Source organism: Bathycoccus prasinos, assembly GCF_002220235.1.
Source record: "Bathycoccus prasinos genomic : Chromosome_8".
NCBI classification, from domain to species: Eukaryota; Viridiplantae; Chlorophyta; class Mamiellophyceae; order Mamiellales; family Bathycoccaceae; genus Bathycoccus; species Bathycoccus prasinos.
The window spans coordinates 478,663-491,240 of record NC_024001.1 but is presented as its reverse complement, the minus strand read 5'-3'; the positions used below and the strand labels follow the sequence as shown (position 1 = coordinate 491,240).

At 49.2% G+C, this 12,578-nt stretch overlaps 10 protein-coding genes across 10 annotated transcripts; 4 read left to right on the top strand and 6 right to left on the bottom strand.

Moving 5' to 3' along the window:
* Nucleotides 1-40: 40 nt before the first annotated feature.
* Nucleotides 41-598, top strand: Bathy08g02670 (predicted protein; the record flags this gene model as incomplete). Its single annotated transcript, XM_007511620.1, has 1 exon — nt 41-598. One exon carries the CDS (start codon nt 41-43, stop codon nt 596-598), a length of 558 nt encoding a protein of 185 aa, XP_007511682.1.
* Nucleotides 599-695: 97 nt separating this feature from the next.
* Nucleotides 696-1,796, bottom strand: Bathy08g02660 (unknown protein; the record flags this gene model as incomplete). The annotated part of the gene is made up of 1 exon (XM_007511495.1): nt 696-1,796. One exon carries the CDS (start codon nt 1,794-1,796, stop codon nt 696-698), a length of 1,101 nt encoding a protein of 366 aa, XP_007511557.1.
* A 92-nt stretch (nt 1,797-1,888) lies between these two features.
* Nucleotides 1,889-3,040, bottom strand: Bathy08g02650 (1-deoxy-D-xylulose-5-phosphate reductoisomerase (ISS); the record flags this gene model as incomplete). The annotated part of the gene is made up of 1 exon (XM_007511709.1): nt 1,889-3,040. One exon carries the CDS (start codon nt 3,038-3,040, stop codon nt 1,889-1,891), a length of 1,152 nt encoding a protein of 383 aa, XP_007511771.1.
* A 121-nt stretch (nt 3,041-3,161) lies between these two features.
* Bathy08g02640 (1-deoxy-D-xylulose 5-phosphate reductoisomerase) lies at nt 3,162-4,499 on the bottom strand (the record flags this gene model as incomplete). Its single annotated transcript, XM_007511654.1, has 1 exon — nt 3,162-4,499. The coding sequence occupies one exon, from the start codon at nt 4,497-4,499 to the stop codon at nt 3,162-3,164; it is 1,338 nt and encodes a 445-aa protein (XP_007511716.1).
* Nucleotides 4,500-5,119: 620 nt separating this feature from the next.
* On the top strand, nt 5,120-5,855 carry Bathy08g02630 (predicted protein; the record flags this gene model as incomplete). The annotated part of the gene is made up of 2 exons (XM_007511443.1): nt 5,120-5,294; nt 5,413-5,855. The coding sequence occupies 2 exons, from the start codon at nt 5,120-5,122 to the stop codon at nt 5,853-5,855; spliced, it is 618 nt and encodes a 205-aa protein (XP_007511505.1).
* A 224-nt stretch (nt 5,856-6,079) lies between these two features.
* On the top strand, nt 6,080-6,673 carry Bathy08g02620 (predicted protein; the record flags this gene model as incomplete). The annotated part of the gene is made up of 1 exon (XM_007511411.1): nt 6,080-6,673. The coding sequence occupies one exon, from the start codon at nt 6,080-6,082 to the stop codon at nt 6,671-6,673; it is 594 nt and encodes a 197-aa protein (XP_007511473.1).
* A 105-nt stretch (nt 6,674-6,778) lies between these two features.
* On the bottom strand, nt 6,779-8,509 carry Bathy08g02610 (predicted protein; the record flags this gene model as incomplete). The annotated part of the gene is made up of 1 exon (XM_007511341.1): nt 6,779-8,509. The coding sequence occupies one exon, from the start codon at nt 8,507-8,509 to the stop codon at nt 6,779-6,781; it is 1,731 nt and encodes a 576-aa protein (XP_007511403.1).
* A 371-nt stretch (nt 8,510-8,880) lies between these two features.
* Nucleotides 8,881-9,609, bottom strand: Bathy08g02600 (predicted protein; the record flags this gene model as incomplete). Its single annotated transcript, XM_007511364.1, has 1 exon — nt 8,881-9,609. The coding sequence occupies one exon, from the start codon at nt 9,607-9,609 to the stop codon at nt 8,881-8,883; it is 729 nt and encodes a 242-aa protein (XP_007511426.1).
* Nucleotides 9,610-9,796: 187 nt separating this feature from the next.
* On the bottom strand, nt 9,797-11,296 carry Bathy08g02590 (predicted protein; the record flags this gene model as incomplete). The annotated part of the gene is made up of 1 exon (XM_007511368.1): nt 9,797-11,296. The coding sequence occupies one exon, from the start codon at nt 11,294-11,296 to the stop codon at nt 9,797-9,799; it is 1,500 nt and encodes a 499-aa protein (XP_007511430.1).
* A 135-nt stretch (nt 11,297-11,431) lies between these two features.
* On the top strand, nt 11,432-12,545 carry Bathy08g02580 (predicted protein; the record flags this gene model as incomplete). The annotated part of the gene is made up of 2 exons (XM_007511596.1): nt 11,432-11,458; nt 11,643-12,545. 2 exons carry the CDS (start codon nt 11,432-11,434, stop codon nt 12,543-12,545), a joined length of 930 nt encoding a protein of 309 aa, XP_007511658.1.
* Nucleotides 12,546-12,578: the final 33 nt, after the last annotated feature.

Sequence of the window (12,578 nt, the reverse complement as noted above, 5' to 3'; positions counted from 1 at the left end):
ATTAAACACTACGCGCAAAGGACTCGCGATCTCAATCAAAATGGCAGGCGACAGCGCGAAAAAAATCATCCAGCGCAACCGCGCGAGAATTTCTTTCCTCCACAAACTCGTGTCTGTCTCTTTTCTGCAACACGTGCTCGTTCGATTCGTGTGGCAATTTAGATCATCATCATCATCATCATCCGAACATCCGATTTGGAAATTCCACACCGTCTTCTGGTCGTGCGCGTGTTTGTTTTGCTACCGGAGTTTACTGAAACACGCAAAACCGACGTACGATGCGCACACGAAAGAACTGGTCGACCCTGGCATGGATTTATCGCAACCTGGTTTGACGCAGTATTATTACGACTGCGTGTACGTGACGTGCGCGAGCATGTGGTTGAGCTCGTTCGTGAGCGATAGGTTTTGGTACTTGACGTATTTTGTCCCTGCGTACGGCGCGTACGCGTTGTGGGGGTACGTCGGGCCATACGTGAAGAATTTTAGGATGAATAACAAGAACGATTCGACGGAGGAACGGGAGAGCAAACACGAGAAGAGGATGCGGGAGAGACGAGAGAGGCGGCAACAGAAGAGCGGTGGTAACAGGCGTTAGATTTTTTGTAGGAGAGCGTTACGAAGCGCGGTGTTAGTATGTTTGAATTCGCAGAGCGTTTTTGCTTTGACTACCATAAATATATTTATTAAATGATTCAAGAATTTGTGAGTATGCGTTTGAAATCGCGAGCAAAGTGTGCTATGTGGCGCAGTTGTGACGCGACGTCCTCGAGGTGTTTTTTTGAGTCGGTTTTGTCGTTGTCTAGTCTCTCGTTCGCGGTAGTTTCGATTGAGCGATTGACCGAGCTCTTCTCGCAGACGTTTTCGTAGAGGTTGGCGATGGTGGATTTAATTTTCGATACGTGCATTTGTTCGTCGCGTTTCTTCTTTGATTTTTCTCTCTCGAGAGAAGACAGAATGCGCGCGTTTTCAAGCTCAGAGTGCAATTGAAGCAAGCTATTTTGTTCTGGTTCGAGACGCCGCGCGCGAAACATCGCAAGCGCGGATTCGTGTTCGGAAGCCTCTAATCGCACATTTTCTCGAGCTTGAGATCGTCTCGCCGTTAAGGTGTCGTTGATTGCTTTCAGTGAATTGCATCTCACGATGATATCGTATATATCTTCGAAATTCATTCTGTTATGACGATAATGATGATGATGATTGATCGAAACAAGAGAAGAAGAGGAAGGTGAAGGCGATTCGTCGCAAGGGGTGGCATTCGTCTCTCGTCCTCCATCTTCTTCATCTTCTTTTTCTTCATGGTGCTTGTTCTCTCCGTGTTCAGCCAAAAACGTCTCTAGATAGTCCTTAGCGATCGCGTATCTATTCGCTCTGTGCTCGCAAAATCGCATTTGATCTTTCGTCTTTCGCAATATCTGTAAACACATCTCCGCAGTCTTACTCAGCGAAACCGCGCTCTCTTTTTCAATCTGCTCGGCTTTCTCTGCGCGCCCGTACTGATTTTGGCGTTCGCGAACGAGCACGTCGTGCCGTAAAACAGTCTCTCGCATGCGCTTTGCATTTTCTGCGAGCGCTTTCTTACGTTCGTGCGTCACTTTCGCGCGTTGCTTGCATCGTAAAAATCTGGTCTCCAACTCCTTCAAAGCGCGCTTCTTCGCCTCTTGTAAACTCTCCCCGGTTGTGTTGCTATACTCGCTCAAAGAGCTGATAGTGGAGGAACATCGGCTGCTACTCGTCGTTCCGGATGAGACGCGAGGATTATCCGCTCGATCGGTTTCGTCATCATTTTGATGCATTATCCATGTGATGAATCAGAAACTCTTCCTTTTTTTCTTCCAAGTCAACCCCCTCCCTCTTTTGCTATTTTTGGAATTATTTTCCTTCTATTCTATACGTTCGGCAAATTGAAAAACTCTTTAAACCGAGGTAACGCGTGCGGTAACGCGCTTTCCACGCGATGACCCACGCCAGACACTTCTAACAACCGTCTCTCCCCTGCCTCTCTCCCTTTATTTGCCTTCGCCGACGACGTGTTCATCTTTTTCGTGTCCTCGTCGCCTTCGTTCGTCGCTCTCAAAAGCGTACTCGCTTGCCTCGTCCAGTGCACCGCGTCTTCCAAACTCGAAATTGTATCGTCCGCTCCACTCACGATATACGTCGGGCACGTAACGAACGGAAATTTGTCAATCTTCTTCGCGTCTTCGATAAACGAATCGGTAAAAGTAACATTAAACGTCGCCCGATAATTAAACAAGCATTTTTCGACGTTAAAGCATGGTCCCAGGAGGAAAAGCTTATCCACCTCACTCCCATTCGCGTTACTATTGGTACCCTCAAACGTTTCCTTATCGCACTTTGAAGCGTAAAGAACGCAGCACAAAGCTCCTACACTCGTCCCGATCAATCTCAGCGGCCTCTTCTCCCTCCCGCCGTTGCGCTCCGTTTGTCTCTCTTCAATCGCTTTCGCCAACACCTCCACGCCTTCAGAAATCGACTCTACGCCGCTCAAATCGGGAGCGAAAACATCGATTTGTAACTTTCCCAACTCGTCCTTCAAAAACATGTGCGCGAATGCATCGTTTGGTTTCGACCCACTTATGAAATCGTGCACGAACACGTACTCGAAACTTCGCGCTGTTTCTAAAATTTTATCTCTTCTCTCCTGTCGTTCGATGTCTTGTTTTGCCAAAAACTCCGGGTCGTTTTGATTCGTTTTCCAGGTGGAAATCCAATCCACGGCGGAGTCTCGGTTCGATTGTTTCCGTCGCTCTTCGAACTCTTTCTCTAAAGAAGGATCGTCGCGTTCTTCTCCTTCTTCTCCTTCTTCTTGTTCTTCTTCTTCTTCCGAAGACGACGACGACGCTTTGACGCGAACACGATGGTTCTTACGACGTCGCGTGATGGTGTCGTTTTGATGATGATGGCGACGAAGACGACTTGCTCCGCCGCAGAATGAGAAGGAAGAGGAGGAGGAGGAGGAGGAGCGCGAGGACGACGGGAGGACGGCGCGAAAAGAAGGTACGGTCTCGAACGACAACATCGTTCGTTTTCCGAAAGTTAGGTAATGTGCAGGGAATTTAGTGTGGATATGGTTGGAAATTTAATTGTAAATGCTGGAATAAAAATGCTCTCTCTCTCTCTCTCCATCTCTCTCTCTCTCCTCACGCCGGCACTTTCGCGGTCAACTTCCCAGCAGTGACGTTATCCAACACGTTTTGCCTCGCCCACAAATCGCACGCCACGATATCGTCCAAAGATGGATCTAAAATCAAATCGTTCTTGTGCGCTTCCATGGCCATGTCGATGGTTTTGTAAATGTCAAAGTAGCCGATTTTCTTTTCGAGAAACATGGCGACGGCTTGTTCGTTGGCGGCGGAGAAGACGCCAGTCATGGTTCCACCGAATCGACCGGCGGCGTAGCCCATGGTTAAGCTCGGGTACTTTTTCGTGTCTGGTTCTTTGAAGGTTAAGTCGCCCATTTTGACGAAATCTAATCGCGGCCAGGTTTGTTCGGAGCAGTTGACGCGTTGCGGCCAGGACATGGTGTAAAGGATAGGGAGACGCATGTCCGGCCAGCCTAATTGGGCCAAGACAGAGGAGTCCGCGGTTTCGACCATGGAGTGGATGATGGATTGCGGGTGGATGACGACGTCGATGTTATCGTAGGAGGTACCGTAGAGGTAGTGCGCTTCGATGACTTCCAAGGCTTTGTTCATCAACGTCGCGGAGTCGCAGGTGATTTTGGCGCCCATGTCCCAGTTCGGGTGCGTGGTCGCTTTCGCGTGTAACTTTTCCGGCTCTTGTTCGGCCATGCGTTGCATTTCCGCGAGGTCGACGTCTCTGAAAGCCCCACCAGAGGCGGTTAAGATTATTCTGCGTAACGCTCCCGGCGGTAATCCTTGCATGCATTGAAACAACGCGGAGTGTTCGGAATCCGCGGGTAAAATTTTTACGCCATTCTTCACCGCCAGCGGCACAATCGCCGGACCACCGGCAATTAAAGTCTCCTTATTCGCCAAGCAAATGTTTTTCTTTGCGTTTATCGCGGCCACAGTCGGCGGCAACCCAGCGCACCCGACAATCCCAGTCACGACCGCTTCGCAATTCTCGTGCGCCGCCACCGCGCACATCCCGTCGTTCCCGTACACCAACTCCGGCATCGGTCCGTTATACCCGCTCGCTTTCAAAGTCTCTTTCAATTTCTCGATATCTTTCCCATCTTGCACCGAAACCATTTGCGGTTGAAACTTCTCGATCTGCTTCGCCGCTAACTCGATGTTCCTCCCGCACGCGAACGCCACGCACTCGAATTTATCCGGGTGTTCCTCCACAATGTCCAGCGTTTGCGTCCCAATCGACCCGGTCGACCCGAGCAAAGAAATCTTCTTCACGTTCCCGTTCCCTAACTCAAACGCTAACTCTTCCGGCGTCGGCGTCGCGGTTCCTGGCCAGCACGCGCCGTATCGCGACTCGTTGTTGTTGTTATTGTTGTTCGCCATCACTTTCACACAACTTCGATTGACTTTCTTCTTGAATGAGGATGAGAAAGAAGCGGAGGAAGATTTCCTCCTCCCACTGCTTTTCGCGCTCGTCAAAGAAGACTTTTGAGGAGAAGGCGCGCGTGTCGTCGCTGATGATGATGAGGCGTACATAGCAGAGCGGTGCGTTCTGTGAATAAATAAACGATGGGGGGAGACAAAAGTATTTTGTGATGTGTGTACATGTCCTATCCAAAACTTCTTTTCTTTCTCTGTTCTCGACCAACCAATCACACTACTAAAAAACAGCCGAAAAAGAAACCAAAAAAGCAACCCAAAAAAACAACGAACTGCTCCTCAAAAAAAAAAAGAAAGATTTTTAGAAGCACGAAAGAATAACAGACAGAGAGAGAGAGAGAGAGAGAGAGAGAAAGAGAGAGAGAGAGGAGCACAGACGAGCAGACGCGACAGAGAAAGAGAGCGTAAGAGAGATGATAAAACTCGTCGCCGCAAAGGTACCGAGAAGACTCTTTTCTTCCCTCGTTTTAATAGTATTCGTTTTCTCGACTTTTTTTTCTTCGTCGCGCGATGAAAAACATCATCTCATCGTCTTTTCATCGCTCTTTACGTGTTGTTTCAAGATGAAGTCTCTCGGTGTGGTTGCGCTGACCTGTCTCTCGTTTTCTTCCATATGCGCACACAAAAACACGCAGAAAAAGCAAGCGGAGGATGCGGAGAAGCGCGCCGCCGCGGCGGTGAAAGCGAGCGGGCAGGAAGGGCCGCAGAAAAGTGCCGGGGAGATTCGGTTAGCCAAAGGTATGAAATCATCACTCGTGTTGTCTCGCTTCGATGACGCTCTTCTCTTTTTCTCGGCGCGCATATCGCGTGTAATAACAATACACTGACACGTTTCTCTTTTCATTATATAAAATAGATTTAGCCGAGTTGAAGTTGGAAAAAGGGATGTCGATTAAGTTCCCGAACGGCAAGAACGACTTGATGTACTTCCAGATTGAAATCAAACCGAGCGAAAACTATTGGCAAGGCGGCAGGTTTACGTTTACGTTTAAAATACCAGACTCGTACCCGCACGAACCGCCGAAAGTGTTGTGCGACCAAATAGTGTACCATCCGAACTTGGACACGAAAGGGAACATTTGCTTGAACGTTTTGCGCGAAGATTGGAGTCCGGTACAAACGGTCACGAGCGTTATTTTTGGTTTGCTGTTTCTGTTCATCGATCCAAACGCCAGCGACCCGTTAAATAGCGAAGCGGCGAAAGATTTGATGCAATCGACGTCGAATTTCAAGTCCAACGTGAGGAAGGCGATGATGGGTGGTATTATCAACGGCGTTCGGTTTACCAAGGTCATTTGAAAGGGCACACGATAAAGGGATTAAGGAGAGAAAGAAACGGAGAAAAGGAAAACGAGACTTGAAACGACGCGCCAAAAACCGAGACGACTTTTGCGAACGAGCGTATAAATTTGTACGCGGGCGGCGTCTTCAAGTCACGCGGAGAGAGATGCACCACGCGACATACTACTACTATCACCACAATAACAACAACAACTATCGCTTAGACATGTAAAACTGATAAAATGAGAAGAAATACAAACAGGAGGAGCACACGCGCATTCATATTAAAAGAAACCAAATACTCAAAATTATCCACACAAGTAAGTCATCGGGAAACGAACTTGATGGTGTTCGCGCAACCTTTTTTGGTCACTCTCACCACCCCTTCGGGGAGGACAACTACCACCGCGGCGAGGATGACGATTCAGACTTCTTCTTCTTCTTCTTCTTCTTCTTCTTCTTCCGTTAAATTCGTTCGACATTTAGGAGGAGGGTGTAGCCGACGAAAAACAACGGGGGTGTTAGTAGTAAGAAGAGCGACGATCGAGGAAGACGACGCCAAAGCGTTGGGGTACGGGGACAAGGAGAACATGTCGGAATCTATGAAAGAGTTCGCGGAGGAAGGGTATCCGTCCGACGAGGACGACATCAAAGACCCGCGAGAGCGAGATAAAGCGATGAAAGAAGCGGTCGGGGACGTGTTGTCGATGGCACAGAGCGAAGCGGACGTTATTAACCAGGCGTACGATTTGATCGAGAAGTTAAGTCCTGGGTTGAAGTTGAAGAACAGGCCTCCTCGAAGCGAAGGAGAGGAGGGAAAAAAGGAGGAGAGTTAAGTAAAGGAATGAATGCGCGTAGTGAAAGAGGATGTGTGATGTTGTTATACATGCGCGAAAGAGTAAAAAATTAGCGCGAAACTATTTGTGTTTTGTTTTATCACTTTAATCGCTCCCTCCGACGAGCCTTAAAACGTCTTGTTCTCGATCAACTGTGAAATTCAAGCTCTCGGCAAACGTGTTGACCAACTCGCCGCACGTTTCGAAACGACTGCCGTCAAAGAGGACCAAATCTTCCACCAATCGCGAAGAGAATGTCTGGAAACGGTTCTGCGAGAGTTCAGCTTTACGTTTCGATTTGTCGATGTATTCCATGTCTTTTTTCTTCGCGTTTTGAGCCGTTTCCAAACGGCGTTCGTAGGCATCCATGTCGCGCATGTACGCCGTGCGCTTATCCACGCACGGTTGATACGCAGGAAACTGTTCCAATCGTTTATCGCGAATGGTACCAAACGAGTTTTGCATTGCATCCGCGCACATTGGGATGATTCGGTCGTCTATCGATCGCGTCACGTCTAATAACTTGGTCGCTTTCTCCGTGACTAAATCTTTCTGTTTTCGAAACTCGACGTCTTCATATCCTCCTTGGGTGCGAGCGGCGTTCGCGTGATTCCGTGGGTCCTCGCTCTCGTCACCTTCGGCGAACTGTAAGAGTAACGTCGAGATTTCTTTCGAGTGGAGGGAAACTTCTTTCAAAGCGGCTAAAAATTTCGCGGACTCTTTGCCGAGTTGCTGCAAAACTTTATCAGATTTCTGAACTCGTCTCCACAGGTTGTTGAAATCGTCGTCTTTCGGCTTATCGACGACGCGAACGGTTTCGAGGACCATTTGCCCCGTACGTCGCTGTAAACTTTTCATCTTGTGTTTCAAAGATTTCTTCGATTTTATATCTCCTTCCGTTTGAGGAGGTTGTTGTTGCTGCGGTTGTTGATCGACGGATTCCGAACTCGCGCCGCGTCTGCGCGCAAAGAATCCGAGCTTTTTCTGCGCGCTACCCGGTGGAACTCCACCAGCTCCACCTCGCTCATCTCTCGAGTCTCTCGAAACGTCCAACGACCTCGACTGATGTTGATCTAACGTCCCGTACGAGGACGCCATCGTCACCTCTTGCCTTTGATTCTCCACCAACAACTGCTGACCGCCCTTATACCTTCGATTCATCGCCAGTTCTTCCGCTCTCGCGTCGTTCCTCGCCTTCACGCGACTTCCTTGCTCTTGTGACTGCTTGATTACGTTCCTCAACCTATTCCCGAACGATTTATAACTCTCCGCGGAGACCGACGTTCTCAACGAGCTCGTCGACGTTCGTCCCGGATTGTTAGGATTCGGACTCGTCGCCTGCGGTGGAGTCATACTCCCACCACTCTGCAGAGACGACCGCACCATGTGACCACCACCACTGCCACCTGCCGTCGTCGACTGCGTCTGCATCGCCGAATTATACGAACTCCTCTGCGTATTCATCCCTTGCGTCCCGTCCTCTTCATCCTCCAACTCTTCTTCCTCTTCCTCGTAATCGCCTCTCCCAAAATATCCGCCAGACTGTGCCATCATCATCCCACCACCAGTCTGGCCACCGCCAGAGGACCTCACCTCCGTATCAATCGACCGATGGTAATCCGCGCTTTGCGTGTACCTCGTATTCGTCCCCCACGGGGAGGAATCTTCCTCCTCCTCGTCCGCGTACATTCGCGCGGCAACATTGGTATTATTCTCAGCAGAACCATCCCCGCGTAACGCCGAAGACGAGGATGGAAACATCCCCTCGTAATCGTCTCGAGACGGGTTCGGCGTTCGTTTTTTCGGCGGCGTCGGAATATCGAACGGGTTCGACATCTTTTCAATTCAAAAAGTCAATTTTTCTTCCCAAGACTCTCGGGATTACAAATTTGGACTTTAGATTTGATACGAACAAAAGAGAGAAAACCTCCTGGATCCTTTGCGACGAGAAAGACCGACACACGAATCTCTTATTTCTTCGTCCGTTGATACGCAGAAAACAGCAGCACAAGAGAGAGAACAGAGAGATACACAACTTGGGAAATGAAGATTTTATAAATATGGTATTCAAAAACGACTTTTCGGACAATTAAATTTTTAGAAAGTTTGGGCTTCTCTTTCTTTTCTGGTCTTTGACCACCTTTCGCGCTCTCACCTCTGCCTCTTCGAAAGGTAAAAGCGTTCTCGACGACGACGACGACGATGTCTTAAGCCCCGGGCCCTAAACGACTTTCACGATTTTTCCTCGTTTGTTCCACGTCGGTTTCCAAAAACGTCGTCCACTTTTCGGTTTTTTTCAACTTTCGTATGTGCTTATCGATATCTTTGACGCCTTTTTGTTCGGCGACGGCGCGGTGGATGGCTTCGTAGCGGTCGACGGGCGCACGGTCGAGGACGGTGGCGACGATTTCCCAATCCGGGAATTTAAGGAGCCACGGGATGACGTTGTAATCGTTCAAAGTGAGCTTGTGTTCGTCTGGGATGTATTCGTTGAGCTGGTCGGTTGATTTGCCTCGAGGGAGGTCGTCGTAGTCGTATTTTCGACCGAGGACTTTGGCGAACCAGAGGAGTTGCATGTTCGTCGCGTCTGGGAAACCGTCTAATTCCGAGAGTTGTTCTTTGAACTTTCGGATGGTGATGTTCCCGTTTTTCGGAACGTGCACCACGTGGCCTTTCGATTGTAACTTCTCTCGAGACGGTAAGTTGTGCCACGCGGTGGATACTTTCACCCGAATAGGCATCGTCTCTCCGTCCGGGAACATAGATTTGTGCGCGTGGAAAAACGGATCGTTTTTGAACGCATTTTCGTTGACAGGGTAGGATGCCAAATCTGGATTTTTCTCGTTCTCGCTCGTGAGCGGTTGGAGTGGGACGTGTGGGACGTACGTCGGGGCGACCAAATCTGGGTCGTCTTGCGGAGGGAGAGCTTGCGGCATTTAGTAAACACTCGTTCGTCGTCGCAACACTACTTTTATATAATAATAAAGATATTATTCTTTTTCTCGAGATTGAAAAAAATGCGTTTTCGAGAAAAGAAGAGAAAAATACACAATTTTAACCACGCAAAACAGAGTGCACACAATTCAAAATAGTATTCCGCTAAAAAAAGTAAAACGAGAAGATTTAAGCGATACCGGCTATGGCGTCGATCAGAACCTTGTACCCTTCGCTCACGTCCCCACCGTCGATGTAATCGTTCGTGCTCTCCGCGATGGCCAGCACGTCGTTCTTATCCATTTGTTTGGATAAGAACAAGAGCAAATGAAAATCTCTCAACTTTTCGGCGTAGGACGAACACGTGGCGGAACGAGATTGAATCGCGGAGCGGATATCGTCCGCGGTTTGAGGAGGATGGAGTCTATTTTCGATTGGGAATCCAGATTGCGCAGTTCCGGTGTGGTCTTTGATCGGTACCGCGACGATCCAGAAATCGTTGTCCACCTCGGTCACGTCTTTGCGCTCGACCATGACCGGTTTGACGAGCTTCGTGTGACTGCCCCAATTGCTAAACGACGACCCTTCTTCTTCTTCTTCTATTTCTTCTTTTGTGATACCAGCAGACGACGAGGCTGGAAGTTTTGCCACGCCCGTCTTTTCGTCCAACTCGAAAAAGCCGTCCTCGTACAACTTCACGCACTGGTCGGACACTTGAAACGCCTCGAACGTCACTTGCATCTCCTCGTCTTCGTCTTCGAATTGCACGACGATAACCGTCACGAATTCTTTCCCGTATTTCGCTTGTAATTTTGCGCACAAGGTCACCTCGTGCGCGCTCATCGCGGATACCGACTCGTCGCCTCGATCCACGTCGCTTTGACTAAACACGCACCCGATTCTTTCGTATCCCATGGCGTTGGCGATCGCTTCCGCCGTTTGGCTCTCCTCGTCCTCCTCGTCCACGTGCGCCACGTACGCGTTCCCGTTTTGATTCGGCTCGTAAATCACGTCCGCAAATAACTCCGTGATCATCTCGTCTTCTTTTCCTTCTTCTTCATCTTTTTCCTTCTTCTTGCTGCTCGCATCTTTACTCTTCTCTTTCTCTTTCTCCTCCTCCGTCTTCTCCTTCTTCCTCTTCGTCTTCGTCCCGTACAACCACCCGAACCGACTTTGTTTAAATCCGAGCGTATTATTCACGTAACTCTGAAACATGTTCGCCGCGTGTCCGCAAAAAGACACCGACGCCACGTTCCCTCTCTCTTGCCTCCCAATTCGAACTTCTTTCGAAATCATCTCCTCGATCGTCCGTTTCGCCCCGAACGGTTTCGTCTCCACGTTGACTCGCATTTTCGTCACCTCTCTTTCGATCGAATCTGGATACGTCATGTAGACGATATCCCCGTGCTTCAGTTGTAACGATTTCAACGTTTTTCGAGGACTTAATACCACCACTTCTTTCTTCGTCTTCGCTTTCGTCTCGTCTGCGTTTTCTGAGGAAGTGCGGAGCAATAAACTTGGGTCTAAACTCAACGATTGATTCTCCACGGGAACGCCCCACGGTTGCTTCGAGATTAAATCTTGGACGTCCGAGATTGTTTTAACGACGTCGTTTTCTCCTCCTCCTGCGCCGTCCGCGCACTCGAGACGTTCGGTACCGTCCCGAGTGCGGATTCTCAAGAGCACCATCGATTGTTTTATTGTCTCGTTGTTGTGTTGTTTCCTCTATTCCGCGCGCGTCAAAATGGTGCAAAAAGTGAAGATTTTCTCTCGAAAAGCCGCCACAAATTCACCCGCGCGAAACAGATCCAACAGTCGATCCCCATGGCGAGAAACCAAGAGAAAGCGAACGTGCGTCGTTTTACCATCATCAAATGTTGTTTACTCTCTTTGTTCTCCTTGTTTTTGGAGCGTTCGCTCCTCTCGTAGTCTGCGTTTGAATCGTCGTTTACATCTCTCTGACGCGTTCGTCTAATTCTCTCTTTCTCTCTCTTTCAACGACATAAACGTGATATAAACACGAACACAACAACAGGGCATGTTCAACAAATGGGTCTCCGGAAAGCAAGAACTCCTCTCCGGCATGGACAGATCCGGCAAAAGACCGAACCACACGGCAAAATGCGACGACGTCTCCCAGGCGGATAAATTCCGGTCGCAGATTTTAAGGGAAGTTGGACGCAAAGTGATGGAAATCCAAAACGAAGGCTTAGGGGAACACCGTTTGCGGGATTTAAACGACGAGATTAACAAACTTCTCAAAGAAAAATGGCAGTGGGAAATGCGGATTAAAGAGTTAGGCGGGCCGAATTATATCGTTCGAGGCGGCGGGATCGAGGAAGGGGGGGTGACGGTGAAGCCGAAAGGGTACGAGAAGTTGGAAGGCGCGGCGAGGCACTATAAGTATTTCGGCGCGGCGAAGAATTTACCCGGGGTGAAGGAGTTGTTTGAGAAGAAAGAAGAGGACGACGAGGAAGGGAAAGCGAGGAGGAAGAAACGGACGAAGACGGAGATGTTGAGGAGAGCGGACGCGAAGTATTTTGGGTTTAACGACGACGAGGAGGACGGGGATTTTTTGAAGAAGGAAAGAGAGGCGGAGATTGCGTTGAAGAGAGAAGCGGCGGAGAATTGGAAGGCGATGCAGCTGTTGAAAGCGGCGGATATGGGAGTAGAGGTGGATAAAGAGACTGGAGCGGCGTTGGTTGATGGTAGTGGTAGAAGAGAAGTTCGAGCGACGACGACGACAACAACGAGTAATAATGGTAAAAACGTAGACGTAGAAGAGCCGCCGAAGGCGTACGTGCCGCTTCCGGAGGATTCGGACATAGAAGCGCTGGTGATCGCCAAGAAAAAGCGAGAGTTGTTGGCGAAGTATCAATCGACCGATTTGACCGACGCGGAAGCAAACGCCAAGTCGCTTTTGAACAAGAGAGAATAATTGTTGTGCGTGTAAAATCAATCAAGAAAGTTT